Source organism: Simochromis diagramma, unplaced genomic scaffold (assembly GCF_900408965.1).
Source record: "Simochromis diagramma unplaced genomic scaffold, fSimDia1.1 OVJJ01000433.1, whole genome shotgun sequence".
Taxonomy (NCBI): Eukaryota; Metazoa; Chordata; class Actinopteri; order Cichliformes; family Cichlidae; genus Simochromis; species Simochromis diagramma.
In genome coordinates, this window is record NW_024387031.1 from 2,546,028 (window position 1) to 2,564,805 (window position 18,778).

An 18,778-nucleotide genomic window follows, 5' to 3' on the forward strand; every position below is an offset into this window, starting at 1 on the left:
AGCACCTGAAATACTCCTGAAATACTACCAAATTACTGCATAGTACCTGAAATACTCCTTAAATACTACCGAAATACTGCACAGTACCTGAAATACTCCTGAAATACTGCACAGCACCTGAAATACTCCTGAAATACTGCACAGCACCTGAAATACTCCTGAAATACTACCAAAATACTGCACAGTACCTGAAATACTCCTGAAATACTGCACAGCACCTGAAATACTCCTGAAATACTGCACAGCACCTGAAATACTCCTGAAATACTACCAAATTACTGCACAGTACCTGAAATACTCCTGAAATACTGCATAGCACCTGAAATACTCCTGAAATACTACCAAATTACTGCATAGTACCTGAAATACTCCTGAAATACTACCAAAATACTGCATAGTACCTGAAATACTCCTGAAATACTGCACAGCACCTGAAATACTCCTGAAACACTGCACAGCACCTGAAATACTCCTGAAATACTACCAAAATTACTGCACAGTACCTGAAATACTCCTGAAATACTACCGAAATACTGCATAGTGTACCTGAAATACTCCTGAAATACTACCAAATTACTGCATAGTACCTGAAAATACTCCTGAAATACTCCTGAAATACTACCGAAATACTGCATAGTACCTGAAATACTCCTGAAATACTGCACAGCACCTGAAAATACTCCTGAAACACTGCACAGTACCAGAAATACTCCCTGAAATACTACCGAAATACTGCATAGTACCTGAAATACTCCTGAAACACTGCACAGCACCTGAAATACTCCTTAAATACTATCCAAAATACTGCATAGTACCTGAAATACGCCTGAAATACTACCGAAATACTGCAATAGTAACCGGAAGATACTCCTGAAAATAACTTCACGCAACCTGAAATACTCCTGAAACACTGCACAGTACCAGAAATACTCCTGAAATACTACCGAAATACTGCACAGTACCTGAAATACTCCTGAAATACTGCACAGCACCTGAAATACTCCTTAAATACTATCAAAATACTGCATAGCACCTGAAATACTCCTTAAATACTACCGAAATACTGCACAGTACCTGAAATACTCCTGAAACACTGCACAGCACCTGAAATACTCCTGAAATACTACCAAAATACTGCACAGTACCTGAAATACTCCTGAAATACTGCACAGCACCTGAAATACTCCTGAAATACTACCAAATTACTGCATAGTACCTGAAATACTCCTGAAATACTACCAAATTACTGCATAGTACCTGAAATACTCCTGAAATACTACCAAATTACTGCATAGTACCTGAAATACTCCTGAAACACTGCACAGTACCAGAAATACTCCTGAAATACTGCACAGCACCTGAAATACTCCTTAAATACTATCAAAATACTGCATAGCACCTGAAATACTCCTGAAATACTACCGAAATACTGCATAGTACCTGAAATACTCCTGAAATACTGCACAGCACCTGAAATACTCCTGAAATACTACCAAAATACTGCATAGTACCTGAAATACTCCTGAAATACTGCACAGCACCTGAAATACTCCTGAAACACTGTACAGTACCTGAAATATTACAAAAATACTGCATAGCACCTGAAATACTCCTTAAATACTACCGAAATACTGCACAGTACCTGAAATACTCCCGAAATACTGCACAGCACCTGAAATACTCCTTACAGAGATCCTTCTATTAAAACACACTGAAAAAATAAAATATTCAACACACGTGTCCTTATTGCTGTTAAACACGTTTCTACCTTCACACACTGAATTAAGTGGACGAGTCAGAAGCCAAGGCAGCGTTTGAGTGTGCAGGGACAGGAGAGGGTACTTACAGAGATAAGGTCGTCTCTAACACACATGGAAACACAGTTTTCTCAATTCAACCCAGGCGTGATGAAAGATTACTACTGAAATACCAATAAACAGAAATACTGCAGTAATACACTAAAGTCTGGGGTGACTGTAAAACCCTGCGCTACATGTGCTCTAATACCAACAAGCTACATTCAAACTTTAAAATGCCTGCGTGCACCAGTTGTCGTGCAAGTTTTCCTAAATGTTCAATTAGTTTTGAATGTTTTCCCAACATTTAGAGAAAAAAGGGGCAACAGCACCCACACCCACAGCATCCAGGTCAAGCTTGTCTGTGTGCAGACCAATAAACACTGTGCTGTATGACTGTAAATGAGTGGGCCGAGTATGACTGCACACCTTCGGTCTCTGGGTGGGACAGGACTTACTTGAGCACGTGCGTGGAGCCGTTTATCTGCGTGGCCGTGCACGGAGCGCCGGAGCCAAGGATGGACGGTCTGCGGTACCTCTGCCTCCCACAACACAGGATGATGAGGAAGGCACGGCGGAAGGACTTGTTGAGGAACGCGTAGAGGATGGGGTTCAGCATGGAGTTGATGTAGCCCAGCCACAGGCAGGCAGCCCACAGCTGTTCGGGCACGGTGTAGTCTATAAAGGGGTCCACAACATTGGTAACGAAGAACGGCGCCCAGCACAGGCAGAAGCAGCCCATGATGATGCACAGCGTCTTTGCCGCCTTAGTTTCTGTTCGCATGCGGTGGTTGCGCTGATGGTCGGCAGAATCCGGTGCACTGGCGCCAACCCCACCAGAAGTCCCGGCGGCACTGGTACCAGCTCCTCCGGCCCGCTGCAGCATACTGATCTGCAGGGCGTGCGCCCGGGCTGTGATGTAGATCCTCTGGTAGGCCAGCACCATGAGGACCAGAGGGATGTAGAAGGCCACCAAGGAGCAGGTGAGCGCGTACGGCTTGTTGACCATGAAGACGCAGGACGTAGTGTTGCTGCTGTTGTTGAAGCGCCGCTCGTTAATCTGGTGAAAGAGCAGGGAGAAAAGTCAGTGCGCACACAGGCTCAGCTTGCTGCTGCGACCAGCTGACCTTGCTGTCCGTAACATGCGACCAGCTATTCCACTTTATCTGTTTTTCTCTAGTTATACTCTTATTTCATTTGACCTTTGGTTTTAAATTCAGTTTCCTGGGTGATTTTTCTTATTTGAGTTCAGCTTTTGCTACATTCATCGTTTTTAATGATTGTATGCAGGGCACGTGTCAGAGGCAGGAAAATCTGTGCAGGATGTCTGTCTCCAGAAACACATCCATCAAAGCCCGTAATGACTGAACTAACGGGGACCAAAGCGCTCTCTGCAGTCGTTCATTCTAATTTGATCATTTTTATTTTATTCTAGTGCTTTTAGTCTAAAAGCACTAGAATAGTGCTTTTAGTTTTCAAGAGTCTAGTTTGTCTGTTTGGCGTGATACGGGATTTGGGCATTTTTAGGAAAAGCACTGAACCTGCTCAGTGACCCATGATGTGATCAAAAGGTCCATTTACAGTGTAGAAACACGGTATATCTGATATTTATTCCTATAAAATATGCTGCTTACATTTTGTTGGTAGAGCCTTGCTATGCTCCGGTTCTGATGCTCAGGAAGGCAAAAAAATAGAAAACTAATCGTTGGCTGTCAGGCGAGTTCCTTCCACAGTGCAATGATGTGACATTAATCATGGATCAAATCTTTCTTCAAATACTACACGACTGCTCGCTGTACCACTTATAACAGCTCCATTTACAGTCAGCAAAACTCTGGGGACATTCTTATTTGCATGTGTCCTTAAAATGTAATTAATGTAAGCATGCAAAGAAACTTCCAAACTCCTATGAGGACACGTCGGTCTAATTTATGAAGTTACACAAAGCTGAAATGATCAGAACATTAAAAGAACATTATAATAACAGTAAATGTTAGTATGGCAGAGTGTTTCAGAAAACGCTCAGGTGACACAATGAAGGAACACCTGAAAGACTCAAACCTCACTGATGGAAATGATCAGGATAAACCACAGAGCTGTCTTCATAAAGTCATCAGCACATCAGAAACAGCAGTGACACAAGCCCCAGCTGCCTGACAGGTCTGCACAAAACACTCGTTTCCACGTGATCTGTGCCAAAATCACTCGCAACACTCAGCAGCTTAATGAGCCCCACAAGAGCTGCTGCCACTGTGTGAGTGTGTGTGTCTATGACTTTATGTGTGTCTGTGTGACCCCGGTCCTTGTGTTGACAGGCAGCTCAGAGAAAGTTTTGCTGGCGTTTCGATGAAGATGGACGGGGTGAGCGAGGTTAAAGGTGGCAGGGGACAATCTCTCTCTCTTTCACAGTCTCCTCGTGCACTCGCTCTCTAACCTTCCCTCTGTGTTTGTTTTCGGTCACACACACATGTGAGAATGATTTCCACAATGCTCATGTTGTTAAAGACTTTATTTATCAGACTGTTTATGACACCAGAGCCCATCATCTCTGAAAACATCGAGCAGCAGCCGAGACAGCTGGAGGAATATAAATGAGTGTGTAAGGCAGGATGGACACACGCAGACATGCAGACACACACACACACACACACACACAGACAGGGACACACACACCCACACATCTCACTGACTGTGTGGTCACGTCATGGCTACACTGCATCACCTTACACTGACTGATCCACTCATCACAGAGGTAGTAACCTGCTCTCGCCTGAATCAGTGGATTTATACAGACTGACAGTAAATATTAGGGCTGGGTATCGTCACTGATTTCTAGAATTGATTCGATTCCGATTCACAAGGTCCTGAATCGATTCGATCCACGATTTGATTCAATTCGATTCGATTCAATTCGATTTGAATCTGGGAAATTTTGCCTCAGACAATATTATAATTCAGATCAGTACATTTACATATTTTTGCATCTATAAAAAGGAAGCTGACACTTTCCAGTCTTTACCAAAGGTGTGAGCGTCACAGCAGATGCCTTTGTGTCAAAGTAGGTGAAGATAAAACACAGAAAAACATGAAGATGATTTTCCTGGCCTGGGATTTTATAAAAATATTCTGCAGTAGATCAAAAACGAAAGAAAACCATTAATCAATTTATGAACATTACCCCTGAAGTTACAGAGGTTTTATTAGAGACACGGCTAAGCGTTTTGCATTTTGTATAATTTTAAAAAGTTTCAACCTGAAACATCAGAATCAGCGAGCTGTCGGCTTTCAGCCCCGACTGTGTCCGTGCGGGTGAGAAAGGCGACATCTCACTGATTCTGATCTGCGGTCCGCGCTTTGTGTTTACGTCTTTGTGCAGAAGCCGTGTACCTGCTCTCATTTACTGTTTTAAATGTTTGGTGGTTGTCAAAATTTTGTGACATTTCACCTGAGATTCTGGAATTTTGGGCAAAATACATTTATATAAAAAAATCGATTCAGGATTTTAATAAATCGATATCACGTTATCCAAGCCAGAATCGATTTTAATCGATGAATCAATTATTAAAACCCACCCCTAATAAATATGATCAGGGGGAGATGGTGGAGAGGATGAAGGTGCTCTGTGGGCCAGTGCTGCTCTTCAGGCTGTGTGTCGGGCAGAGTGGAATCACTTTTACTGAGTCACAGCTAAGTGAGAATGTTATCTGCCCCGTTCTCGTCCCAACATCAGGGCAGCCCGATCCACATCTGCAGGGGGGCGCAGGAGCAAATCGTCTCTGTTCCTTGTGATCACTGTGGCTTATATGGAGCGAAACACCTCAGTCTCAGTGGACTGTTTTCACCGAGTGGAAGGTGGATGGGTTAAAGCAGAGATTTCCACATTTAAACAGCAGAGAACACAGAGTATATCTGACATGCTTACAAAGCAGAGGTTTGGCAGTAAGGTTAACTTTTTACCCCTGAACTCAGAGCATTCTCCATATTTAAGGCAGCTTATAGTCAGAATGACTGCGTGTGCATCAGAAGGCAGTGATGCTGGTCTCAGGAACTATTCTAATGACTTCATGGATATACACTGAGGGGTCAGAGGTCATCGAGCTGCTGAATGTTGCCTTCACATCAGTGAGCCTCACCTGCAGCTTCACAGGTGTACCTCTGAAGTCAGAGACGCCCACGTTTCTGCACATGACACCAAAGCTGTGACCTCATTAATACTCAGTCAGTTATTCCCGACACGCGGAGAGAAGATCAGAGAGTTTTTACACCTGAGACAGGTAAGGTGTGGTCATCGTCAGGCAGCTGAGCTCCACACTGACCTCTCTGCTCACACTGTTTCCATCTGTCTTACATCTGGATGTTAATCATCCACAGTATAATACACAGGAATATGTAGGCTGGTGGGAGGGAAACACACGTGTAAATATTCTGGGATGTTCCAGGGAAATTAGTGTTTCCAGAGTGTCCCGGGTGCTCGTCTCAGTGTTTAGGAACTCAGTGATTTTATGAATTTTCTTTTTCAGATGGAAAACTTTCAGAGGGCAAGAAGAAATAAACATTTAAAGGGAAGAGGTTTTTCCTGAAAGCCTCATAGACGCCGGTCTGAGTGAAACCCGTTCGTCCAGACTGAATCTGTGAGCGCGTCATTTTGTTTCCGTTCTTTGCATGGCGCTTGTGTCACAGCGGATCTTAAACTGAACTCAAACACAACTCGACCCTGTGTCTGTGGTGTCGGCAGCCTCGTCTGTCTGTCTCTGTGTCTGATATGCTGTTGTTGTTGTTGCCACAGCGACGCATGAAGCATTTCTTCTTCGTGTAAACAAAACTTCCCAGAATCCCATTTTTTTTCTGTTTATGCTAAACATATTTTGTTCAGCTTTTTTCCATCTTTGGCTCGTCTTTGTGTCTCCTCGGGCAGCTTTCACTTCCACGAACTTGTGAAAAAGATCCCCCCTCCCACACGGACGCCAGCCCGCAGCACTCACCAGGTGGTCGATGCCGATACTGTTCCAGCCCTGCATGATGGGCAGGAAGGAGATGAAAGTGGGAATGACCCAGCAGCCGCCGATCATTAAAGCCACTCGCATGGGCGTCATTTTGTTCCGGTAGACCAGAGGCTGGCAGCAGATAGCGTAGTATCTGCAGGGAGATGACAGAGAGAGAGCGTAAGTATGATTACAGGAATCAGACTCACACACACTTATTAAAAATTGCCACAAACACACAGTTTCACCCCAAACCTGACAAAGAGAAGAAGAAGAAAAGGAAGCGAGCTGTGAAATGGTTCGATAGATAGAGCACAGGTAGAGCACGTGAAAGTTAAAGGAATCGACGAGTCCGAGCATCTCTTATTTTATTTTCTGTTGCCTGGAATAAATGAGCAAATCCATGAATAGAGCCAAAAACAAAAAGAGTCACTGTGAATAAACTGGCTTCTGTCCCCCCCCGACCTCCTGGCTCTGTTTTCCAGTTTCAGAGAGCGAGACAAGAGGACATTTCCACCATCCTGCATTTACAAAAACATGCTAACCGCGAATAAAAGCCACCAATTAGCACTGACTTCAGCAATGAAACGGTTCCCATTACCTTCCCGTAATGTCTCTTTCCACTCTGTCTTTCTTTGAGCCTGTCTCTCATCATCATCCATCATCATCATCATCTCTGTACCTCTTCTCTCATCCCGCCCTCACGTCTCGCCTTTCTGCTTTTGTCCTCCATCTGTTCTGCTTTGATCCCACCCTTCGATCACAGTTTTATTGCCCCATTCTGCATCCCGAAGGCTCAGCTGAAGACCAGAGGAGCCATGCTGACACCATCACCGACCATCTGAGGCCTTTTCTCCACACTGTTCAGCCACTTGTCTCCCAGAGGCACAAACCCGGATCCTCTGCTGCATCTGCCAGTAACCCAACACTGCACACAGGGGGCTGGGCCTGTGGTGGGGTATTCCTTTAAATATTATTTAAAATCAATAATAATGATGATTCTGGCCTAACTCTAACCCTACCCTATTAAACACAAACTCCTCCCTGTGATGTTCAATCAAACTTCTGCCTCTTCACACACTTGAGGGAAGCTCCACGTCTCACTCTAAGCAACAGACTGGGAGAGACATGAAACCAAAGGAAGGAGAGGAAGCTATTAAAAAAGGAAGTAAAGATAAAAACAAAGGAGGAAGAGGAAAAGAGAAATGAGAAGGATGAGGATAAAGAGGTTGATTAATCCTTTTATCAAAGCTCTGATGACAGATGTGGTGTTCCTCATGGGAACAAAGCCTCCATATCTGCACTTTTATCTGGTCACTGAGCTCAAGCCTGTTCCACCGTGACAGGAAACAGATAAAGTCAACCAACCAAAATGGACCTCCTGACCTCCTGCACACAAAGTGCTTCTGTGAGCCGCCGTATGTTTGTTTCAGGTGTAAAACTTCTTCCTGTGCTGAAGCTGCAGAGTCTGCAGACTTGTGTGGATGGTTAGAAGGTGAAGACCCAGAAACAGGAACCCGAAAACACACAGTGAGGGTAAGCAGACACCCTCACGCACTGAGGAGTAATGAGGATTGTCCACAGCTGGGAGGAAACAAGACAGAGGCGTACTCAATTATCAGAAATGCAAGTGAAACAGGAAGTGAACAATAAGAACTAAAGAGGGAAATGCAGACCACCAACAAATAGGAGAATGCTGTAAAAGTCCAAAAATATAACTAGAAGTCAGAATACGAGGAATACAGAACAGAAGACTCCCACGAGTTCTTCTACTTGATTTAAGCTATTGCGTTAAAGGTGGTGTTTGATATTCAGGTGATAAAATAGCAGTTTAACCAATCAGTATACTGCAATAGTTTTTGCACATGCCCACAAGTTTTACAGGGTAAAGTAACATGTCAATCTTATTGTAACAGACGTAGCAGACCCAGCCACATATTGCACACGTTGACTTTTCAACACTTTCTTTTATTTCCGGTTGTCGTAACTTACACGCAACTGCAGCTTTTCAGTTGCCAGCCAAACACACCAACAACAACGACGCCCCCAGGACCCAGTTCATTCTGCTTTAAGCAGAGTGTGATTGCTGATGCTGCTCAGGTGTGTCCGCCTCCCCCACAGCTGCACCACAGACCATGCCCTGCCACACTTATATATTTCAGCTCTGTAATATTCTTGATATTTAATTTGAAAATATTTGTATATATATTAGAGCTCTTTGTTATACTTTGTAAACTTTGTAATATAAAGTATTATTTAATTAGTTCAGCCTGTTACTGTTTTTATTGTCTTTCCTCGGGGACTATTAAAGTGTGCTTAATCTGTGTGTGTGTGTATTTACATAGCTACATCCAGCTTGTTGTGTGTGAATTTCCTGGTTTTTCTGTTTTTTGATGTTCTGAAGTTTGGTTTCTTATCTGGCTCTGCTCTGAGTACTCCTGTCTAATCCCATTTCTGTATTTGGTCTCTCGTCCCTCTGTGTCAGGTTGACATTTGAGCGCCTGGTTCTCTCCTACCTCAAGACCCTCACGGCCCCCCTCCTGGACCCCCTGCAGTTTGCATACAGAGCCAACAGGTCTTTAGATGACGCCATCAACATTGCTCTACACTTCATCCTGCAGCATCTGGACTCCCCAGGAACCTACGCCAGGATCCTGTTTGTGGACTTCAGCTCTGCCTTCAACACCATCCTTCCAGACCATCTCCGAGGCAAGCTTTCCCAGATCAATGTGCCTGATCCCATCTGCCGGTGGATCACTGACTTCCTGACGGACAGGAAGCAGCATGTGAGGCTGGGAAAGAATTTCTCAGACTCCCGGACCATCAGCACCGGCTCCCCTCAGGGCTGTGTTCTTTCTCCTCTGCTCTTCTCCCTGTACACCAACTGCTGCACCTCCACCCACCAGTCTGTCAAGCTAATCAAGTTTGCAGATGACACCACCGATATTGGACTCATCTCGGACGGGGATGAGTCTGCCTACAGGAGGGAGGTTGAACGTCTGGTGTCTTGGTGCAGCCACAACAACCTGGTGCTGAATGCCCAGAAGACAGTGGAGATTATTGTGGACTTCAGGAAGCACACAGCCCCACTCCCCCCCATCATCCTGACTGACACCCCCATCACCTCTGTGGACTCATTCCGCTTCCTGGGTACCACCATCACCCAGGACCTGAAGTGGGAGCCCACCATCACCTCCGTCATCAAGAAAGCCCAACAGAGGATGTACTTCCTGAGGCAGCTGAAGAAATTCAACCTACCTACACGGACGATGATGCAATTCTACACTGTAATCATCGAGTCCATCCTCATCTCCTCCATCACCGTGTGGTATGCTGGAGCCACTATCAGGGACAAATAGAGACTGCAGCGTGTTGTGCGCTCTGCTGAGAAGGTGATTGGCTGCAGACTCCCATCTCTGCAGGACCTTTACACCACCAGGACACTGGGGCGTGCAGCTCGGATCTCAGCTGACCCTTCTCACCCTGGACACAGTCTGTTTGACCTGCTCCCCTCAGGCAGGAGGCTCCGGTCCATTCGCACCAGAACCTCTCGCCATAAGAACAGTTTCTTCCCCTCTGCTGTTGGACACATGAACAATAACCGTATGACTGTTCCCACCACTAACACATGACCCTACACTGTGTTCACTGCATCATTCCATGTTTGGCACTGATCACCACCTGCACTCATGTATATATCTATCTACTTAGCACTTTTAATTCTTATTCTTATTTTTATTTTCATGTCTATTTAAGCGTTATATGACAGTATGTTTGCACTAATCACCGCAGCAATTTCCTAATGTTGTAAACCTGCTCAACATTTGGCAATAAAACCCTTTCTGATTCTGACATCATTTCTTAGTGTTTAGAGTTTCTCTTATCTGGGTTTTGTTCTCAGTTGTTTTCGTTATCATGTTTCCCCGTGTTCTCTGTGCGTTGTCTAGTAATCGCCTGCTTGTGATTCCAGGTTTTGTTACTTCGTGTTGTCCGTTGGTAGTCGTTTGTCTCCTGTGCTTGTGTATAGTTTAAGCCTCGTGTCTCTTTTCGTTCCCTTCCATGTTTCTTTGTGTCCCCATCTCATCTACTTTTTCCTTTTGTCTCCCCCCGGTCTAGTCGTCTTGTTCTCCTCCAAAAAGTTGATTCTGTTCATCTGGACGTAGCATTTTGTGGGAGAAACGTTTCGTCACTCATCCAAGTGACTTCTTCAGTCTCAGCTGACTGCAGGTTTCCCAATCTTATAAACAGTACATTTGCATAATGACTGAAACCAGCCCACTGAGGAACAATGGGCTGGGAGGTCAGTTCCTTAATCTTAATTATGCAAATTCTCATGACCATTGATCAACAACCACTGACCAAAACCCACTGACTTACTTGTTGTACGTCAGAAACCGCCGCAAAATACGGAGAGTGTCCTCAGCGACCAGAAGAGACAAGGATGCGACACCGAGGATGTGGGCAAGTGGGTGAAGAATTTGTCTGACAGACAGCTCACCCATACAGAGAAAAACATCCTTGCTAAAGGGCTGAATTTTGCTTTAACACCGAGACAAATCCCACTAGTGGAGCTGATCACAGCCACAGAAACAGCAATTCGTAACAACAATATTGCAGAAGTGGAAGCAGAGCAACTACGGACGAAAGTTTCGGCCTGTCCCAGCAATGCAAAGCCCCCAGCATCCAACATCACCATGGAGGAGAGGAAGGCACTCACATCACTTAGTGATGACAACAACATTATCATCCTTCCGGCAGACAAGGGTAGGTGCACAGTACTGCTAAACCAGAAAGACTATCATGAGAAAATTTTGTCACAACTCAGTGACGAAAATACTTATGAGCCCCTGAAACGAGACCAAGTAAGTGGTTACAGGAAGAGGGTGATAGACTGTCTGAAGCAGTTAGAACAAGACAAGGCTATTGACCGGACCTCGTACCACAGGCTATACCCAGGGGAGTCTACACCAAGTCTGTATGGTTTACCAAAAATACATAAACAGGGTGCACCTTTAAGACCAATTGTCTGCATGATCAACTCTGTCACCTATAACATCTCCATATTTCTGGCTTCGATCCTCAACTCGCTGGTGGGCAGCTCTGAACACCACATCCAGAACACCCTGGATTTTGTTGAGAAGGTGAGAGATGTCATTATGGAGGCAGATGAAACCATTGATCAATGGTCATGAGAATTTGCATAATTAAGATTAAGGAACTGACCTCCCAGCCCATTGTTCCTTCAGTGGGCTGGTTTCAGTCATTATGCAAATGTACTGTTTATAAGATTGGGGAAACCTGCAGTCAGCTGAGACTGAAGAAGTCACTTGGATGAGTGACGAAACGTTTCTCCCACAAAACGCTACGTCCAGATGAACAGAATCAACTTTTTGGAGATTTACTTCCCTGGATGATTGAGAATGCATCAAGACGTCTTGTTCTCCTCTTCCTTGAGTTCCCGTTGTTCCCTGGTCAGTCTCTCTGTGCCAGTCACTCATGTCTCCATGCCTGTTCACCTCTGTTTCTGTGCCAAGCCCATGTGTCTTAGTCCCGGTGTTTATATTAGTTACTTCCTGTTTTGTTTTGATAGTCCCTCCCCTCATGTGCATTATTTTCAGTTTTGCTTCCTCTGTCTTGTTGTCCCTGGTTTGTTCCTGCCTTGTTTCCTGCCTTGCTGTGCATTTACTGTGTCTGTCTCCCTCTTGTCTTTGTCACGGCATCCCTCGCACCTTTCTAGCTGAGCTCCCAGCTCTGAGGTCCCACTGGATGTGTTTTCACTTGTTTTAGTGTTTAGATGGCAAATCTGCTCCACTCCTGAGTTCTGCATTTGGGTCCGGCAGCTGCTAAGATAGTTTGACTTCAGCACTCTGAGTTTAAGAGCAAAGTTCACCCTCAGCATTTGTCAAGCTTGTTTCAAGCAGCAAACACACAGAAAACTTTTCTCTATGATGGTGGAATCAAAGCTTTCATTGATCAGGTCAGCAAACGTGTACGACTTCTACTTGACTCCACAGCGTGTGATGACACAATCTTGTGCTCTCACATTTTGACACACACAGGCTTGTTCTGCTTATACCGGACAGCTGTTCCAGCTGTGGCAGAGACAAGAACATGCTGTATGCAGATGTTTGCACACAGCATAAACTTTTTTATTTCAAATATTCATGTACTGTCACTGAGTGTTTCTGTGGTGTGCACAGTGCGGTGTGGGTCACAGACTTTGCCATCACTCAGTTTTGGCTGGAGCTCAGGTTTGTGCTCAGCTGCTGCGTGTCGATGCTGTATTGCTCCAAAGTGATAAAAAAGCAAATATTGCAGCTTCTAGAAATAATCAGCGCCCGGCCTGACTGTGGTTTGTCCGATGAACTCCAAACTTGGTATTTCTGTGGCCTTTGTGTGTCCTCATAAGTCTGACTGAGGCTGCTCTGCTGCTGTATCACAGCTGTATTCTGTGGACATTTTATTTCTGCCTCCTCTGCTGTGATCCTCCCTCATTACCTACTTGCGGCAACTGGCATTTCACAGCCATCAGTAATTTGGAGTGAGAGTGTGGTCTGCATGTGCAGTGGCATTAAAAAAGGTCAATAAGGCCTTTTCTATCTGAATCCCTAAAATAGTCGTGGAGAAAGGTTGCAGATTGATTATTTAAGTGTGGATGTGGAGGTCTGAGTGACACAGCTCCCCGGTGTGTCCAGCTCCACTGTCAATCCCGGTATTGTATGAAAGCTGAAATACACACAAAGAGCCAACAGTGGGCACAAAAGCACAAAGACACACAGTGCAGTTAAATGTCGTGACCGCGGGCCTCCAATTCACTCCCCCTGTTCATTTTCTACATTTTAATTCATCATTTATTTGAGAATATCAGAGCTGATTTCTGGAAACAAGCAAACCCGCATGCCGCCAAATGTTCCTTCACATGCGTATCTTCTCGGATGGAAATGTAAAAATAGGAAAACAGCTTTAAGACAATTTTCTGCTACTCCGAAGATACACGTGTCTGAGAGCAATGAAGTTTTCAATAAAAAAAGTATGATGCTTTGCTTTAAGACCTCGCTATAGATTTCCTCTCCATGGCCCACAGCAACCTGATAAACCTCATTCTGTTGTGCAGACAAAAATAAAATGACTGTAAAATTCAGCACAAATGAAATCATCTAAAAACGCAAGAATAACTTAAATCCACTTCAGTATTGATTTCTATGGACTGACTCCACCAGGGAGTCTCCATGAATAACACATTTCACATGAATCAATGCAGATAAATATATAATAACAGTCCTGGATGTCATGGATGATTACAGCAGGCTCTTTATTTATGAACTCTGTTTCAGCTTTCAGACCGGCTGCTTTTATTGCCTCTCACTGAGGCTTTGATGGTCATTGGGCTTTATGATCTCTGAACACTGTGTTACTTTCATGAGTTATGTGACTGACAGAGCTGGGGGTGTAATCGCATTACATTTTCCAGTGATGAATTCAGAAACCACACTACAGTTACAATTATGTTGTTACTCACGTTACAAAGGTTCTTCAGTTACGTGTCTGAATGTCAGGTGGGCAGCTGCTGCAATCAGCTGATTTCAGCTCACGATTGACAGCGCTGAGGTTACAATTTTTTATAGCATTAAGGACAAATTTGAGATATGAAGTGCGAACTTTGTCCAGGACAGAAACATCTGTGCTGAACGCATGCTAATGCTAAGCTAACCAAGAACCCCGAGTGTATGCAGACCCCAGCCCAGCAGCCAGAGCCTGAACTTCAGCAGGTAACAGAGGCAGAGCTGAGCAGTCAGACTCATTTCTACCTGTGCAGGTTTTCTACAGCAGAATCACCATGACTACCTCTCTGAAGTCTTTTTGGATGATTTCATATTTGCTTTTAGTTCATTGGGAAAATCAGGTAGCATCAGGTCATTTTATGGAGTAATAAAAAGTAATGTAAGAAATTACTTTCTCTTTGATTACTTAAGTACTATCCTACATTGCTTTTAAGTAAAAGTAAATTGTGTGTAATAGATTACTTTTACATTGGTCATGAACATGACCAACTTGCTTTCAGACTGGATCATTCACAAACCACTGACAGCAAAACTTTCCAGTAATATTATAAGACTGAGATCTGTTTAATGTGTTAATGTGATGACATCTTTGATCAGATTCTGTGAAAGCAGAATTCATGATGATAGAGACTGTTCTCTATCCTGTTCTTTAAAATGATTTGATTCAGCTCTGAGTGTTTTTGTGCCTTTTACTCGTAGCATCGCCCTCGAGGTGTTTCTGCTATTTTTAGTCTTCATTCACTTCTTTTCAGCTCAGCAGATGAATAAGAAGCTTTCTTGTGCAGCTGCTCTCTTCTTTTCTCTTCTTTTCTTCTCCAGCTCCCTTCAAATATATATTTTTGTAAAATTGGCGAAACACTTGATGTCTGATATTCTTTTTGTTGCACCCCTCCAACCTGCACACACACAGCTTCTGTTTGAACTTGAGTGTTTTCAGAATCTCAGCTTTATTTGGTTCTTCCAGCAGCCACGGTGACCTCTGACCTGTTTCAGGCTGACGGAAAAAGAATCCAGCTGCTGTTCAAATGTCCCCGTTCACTCAACATGTTTGGACAAGTTAAGCTCAAATATAAATGACTGGATAATGGCTGAATTCCATTTCGCTTGGATCCGGGTGACTCCAGTCAGACTGTCATGGATTACTGCCACAGCCAGTGAACAGTGGGCAACTCTAGTTTTATTCCAGCTTCTCTGTAATCCATGTTATTAGCCACACCTGTGCTTTTCTTTCTGGTGGCCTTCAGGCAGCAGTACTGCTGGAAACAGGTGCTGTGTCTCAGTTCAAGCACTTCCACGTACGAACTTCCTGTGTATAAAGACGGGTGTAGTCGTCTGTCAGTTAGTGCTTTACCCCACACTGGGAGTTTTCTGGAAGGATCTTGTTTGTGGAGAGGATGGAGTGATACAGTGATCAGACACTAGCTTGGATAGCAAGCTGGAACCACAGACTGTACCGCTAAGCAAAGTCATGGATATCTCCCAGTTTATTCAAACAAAATCCCAAAACCGACCAGCCTTCAACAAACAGCTGCTGCATATTCGTCCACAGCGGACTAATGACCCTGAAGGCTCGAGGACTCTGGATGGACCTAATTATACACTGGCTGGGATATGAAGCTCTCTGCCTCCCTCCACATTTAGTGTGAGACTGTGGCAAAGATGACGGGTCCAGAGGTGTGATTTGAGAGCCAACTTTATTCACACAGTGCGACTACAGCTCTCAGCTGCAGGCCGCACATAGTCCTTGCCACCACACACCCCAACAACCCTGAATGTCTTAACTCGGTGGCCGTGATTGCGGATGACCACGCCCCACCACAGAGACATCCTCGTAGCTCATAGCTGTTATGTTAAAGTAGTTTTCTGATTTCTGATTTCTGATGTGATGATATAACGATTTATAATCAGACTCGATGCTTAAATGTTTAAATGCTTAAACAGTGAACTGTGCACATAAACCTTGCAATTCTGTGAATAACAGTTCAGGATTCGGTTTGTGTCTGTAACATCTAATGAACAGTCATTCCAGCCAATAAAAATGATCCTTGGGGCCTGTATCCTCGCCACTAAAGCAATAACCCAGCATCACGGCTAGAGCTTACATCATTAAGAGGAGAGGAAGCAGGGCAGGCGCTCAGATGAAGGCAGCTAGGAGCTGATCGTGCCTCCTCATCGCTGGATTCAACTCTCAGCTTATTCAGACCCTTCAGATGGAGAGCCAGTCCAGATGGCCTGTACAGGTGTGCCTGGAATCTAAAGGGGGTTATGTACAATGAGCCTGATTATTTGTGAGGTCAAGAAGCTTGTGCAGCTTCTACATGGCTGACGGTCATTTTCTGGACAAATGAACGATAATGAGTGAGCGACCCAGAACAAGAAATACCTATAGCAAAGCAGAAAAAAATAACAAGACGTGTGTTTCTATGAAGGTTTGGCCGAGTCGCCCCATAAAAACGATTCGCTGGAGGCAAACATACACTCTGCCAGTCTGTGTGTCATAAACACGTGAAAAATTTAATGTTAATAATTTTAAAGCTGAAAGGAGAAATGAAAAGTAATTTTTTCACAGATGGAAGATAAAACATCTCTGCATCTTTCATCTGTCTTTCATCACTTCATCATATTTTCTACATACTGAATGTAGTATAAAACAAAGGGGAGAAATGATACGTTAAGATGGAGACATTTGCGTTTCTTTCATGGACATTCTGTTGTGTTCCTGCTGTGTTTATGCTTCCTTCCACACATGCAGTCAGCAGACGCTTCTATCACAGATTTATAATTCATAACTTCTCTGGTCTGACATCTGACATCTTTTTGGGTGCAACAGAAGATCTTCCCTCTCTGTAGTGGTTTTCCGTCTGCTGCTAGCTCACTTCTCCCCACACGCTTTGAGATGTGATGGTTGTTTGAGCTGCAGGAGCACTGACTCTCCCCCCCAGCCTGGTTTCTTTCTACTAGACTCACGATTAGCACTGAGCTCAGCCCGGGTCAAAGTTCTTCCTGTGAAATCCAACTTGCTCCACAGGTTTCTGCACAGTGGAACATGCTTTTGTCTCTGTACAGCATCTCAGCAAGCCGTGGGAGCGATTCAGGTTACAAGTTTCTGTTCAGCATTCTTTTATTGAAAGCAGAGCCAGAACCAGAGCACCCCTCCCCCCTGCAGAACCAGAGCCCCTAGTCCTGTGAAAAACTATGTCCATCGCTGCGCTGCCATGGGAATTAGGAGGGAAAGGAGCAGCTGCTAATCAAAGTTAGCTGATCATCAGCAGTGAACACGTCTATAAAAGCTGAGGTTAGGTATCGTGGACGTCGCAACACATTCAGCCCATCCTCAGACAGTGCAAAGACAAAAACCCAGGAGCACAACCTCAGATCTGTAGCTGTCAGTTAGCAGGTTAAAGTTCATGACAGCACAGCAGGAGAAGTCCAGTCCTGAAGCTACACTGTGAAGAGGAGCGGACCAAAACTCCTGCACAGTGATGAGAGAGACTGATGACGTCTCGCAGGAACCATCACTGTGAGTTACTGCGGCTGAAGGAGGACCTACAGCTGTTGGATCACAGACTTTTTCCATTTTCTGATTTCTCCTGTAACGATTTCTCCTGTAATCTCTGCTGTTTCTACAGAGCAGCACACTGGCTCTCATTAGCATTCCCAGAACATCAAATACTGAAGTTTAGTTAGGAAACTCTGCCCAAGTGTGCCCCCCCCCCCCCGGGTGATCACATACTGAGGATAGTTCACAGTGATTAATGCAACTTAAGCCAAAGCAACTGAAAAACCAAAAGCAAGCCTCCAGGTTAACTTTTATGCATTTCCAAAAAAGGCTAACCCTCAGAGTCCAGAACAACATTTGACACCCTGAGACCAGAGAGCATCGGCGTGCTTTGCCCAAACTTGGATCTATTGGACAGGATTACTGCTTTTATAAGGACCTGCAGACTGTGCTCCACCACGGCTTCAACATGAGCTCAGCTGTACTTTACAACATTCCCTATCAGGTGTATATATTCATGCTCACTATAAATGAGGACCCTCTGGTTCAGCTCCACAGTTTCTCCTTCAGTTTCCGTGCCATGGTTATTCTACACATTCACATTGTCTCTGTCGATAAATGTTTTTCTGACACACATGATTTCTACCTCGAAAGGAGTGTGCCTCCGAGACAACGGGGCACAGCTGACCCGTCGGTTCATGAAGAGGTTTGTTGTCGGGGCTAAAGTGTGCTAGCAGACGCTACGTTACATGTTTTACAGATTAAACTTCATATGAAGTAAAACTGCATATGAAGAATTTCTGCTTTCCAGTTGTTGTAACGGAACCAGTGCTCACATTTGTTTCTGCTGTCCTCTGTCCATGTGTCTGTTTGTGGGATGTTACCTACACACAGTATCAGAGGAACATTTAATCTGGGCACCATATGGAGCTCCAGCCT

General features: G+C 44.4%; 1 protein-coding gene across 3 annotated transcripts in view; it reads right to left on the reverse strand.

Moving 5' to 3' along the window:
- htr4 (5-hydroxytryptamine receptor 4) overlaps window positions 1-18,778 on the reverse strand; it is a 152,460-nt gene that overhangs the window by 39,801 nt on the left and 93,881 nt on the right. For 2 of the 3 annotated variants that reach the window (XM_040043188.1, XM_040043187.1), the window contains exons 5-6: window positions 6,779-6,932; window positions 2,255-2,856 (exon numbers count right to left, since the gene is read on the reverse strand). In XM_040043188.1, the coding sequence (XP_039899122.1) occupies window positions 2,255-2,856; window positions 6,779-6,932 (756 nt within the window). Of the gene's footprint in view, window positions 1-583; window positions 671-1,074; window positions 2,857-6,778; window positions 6,933-18,778 lie in introns of those variants that run through there. The other variant, XR_005697448.1, reaches the window with a different exon arrangement.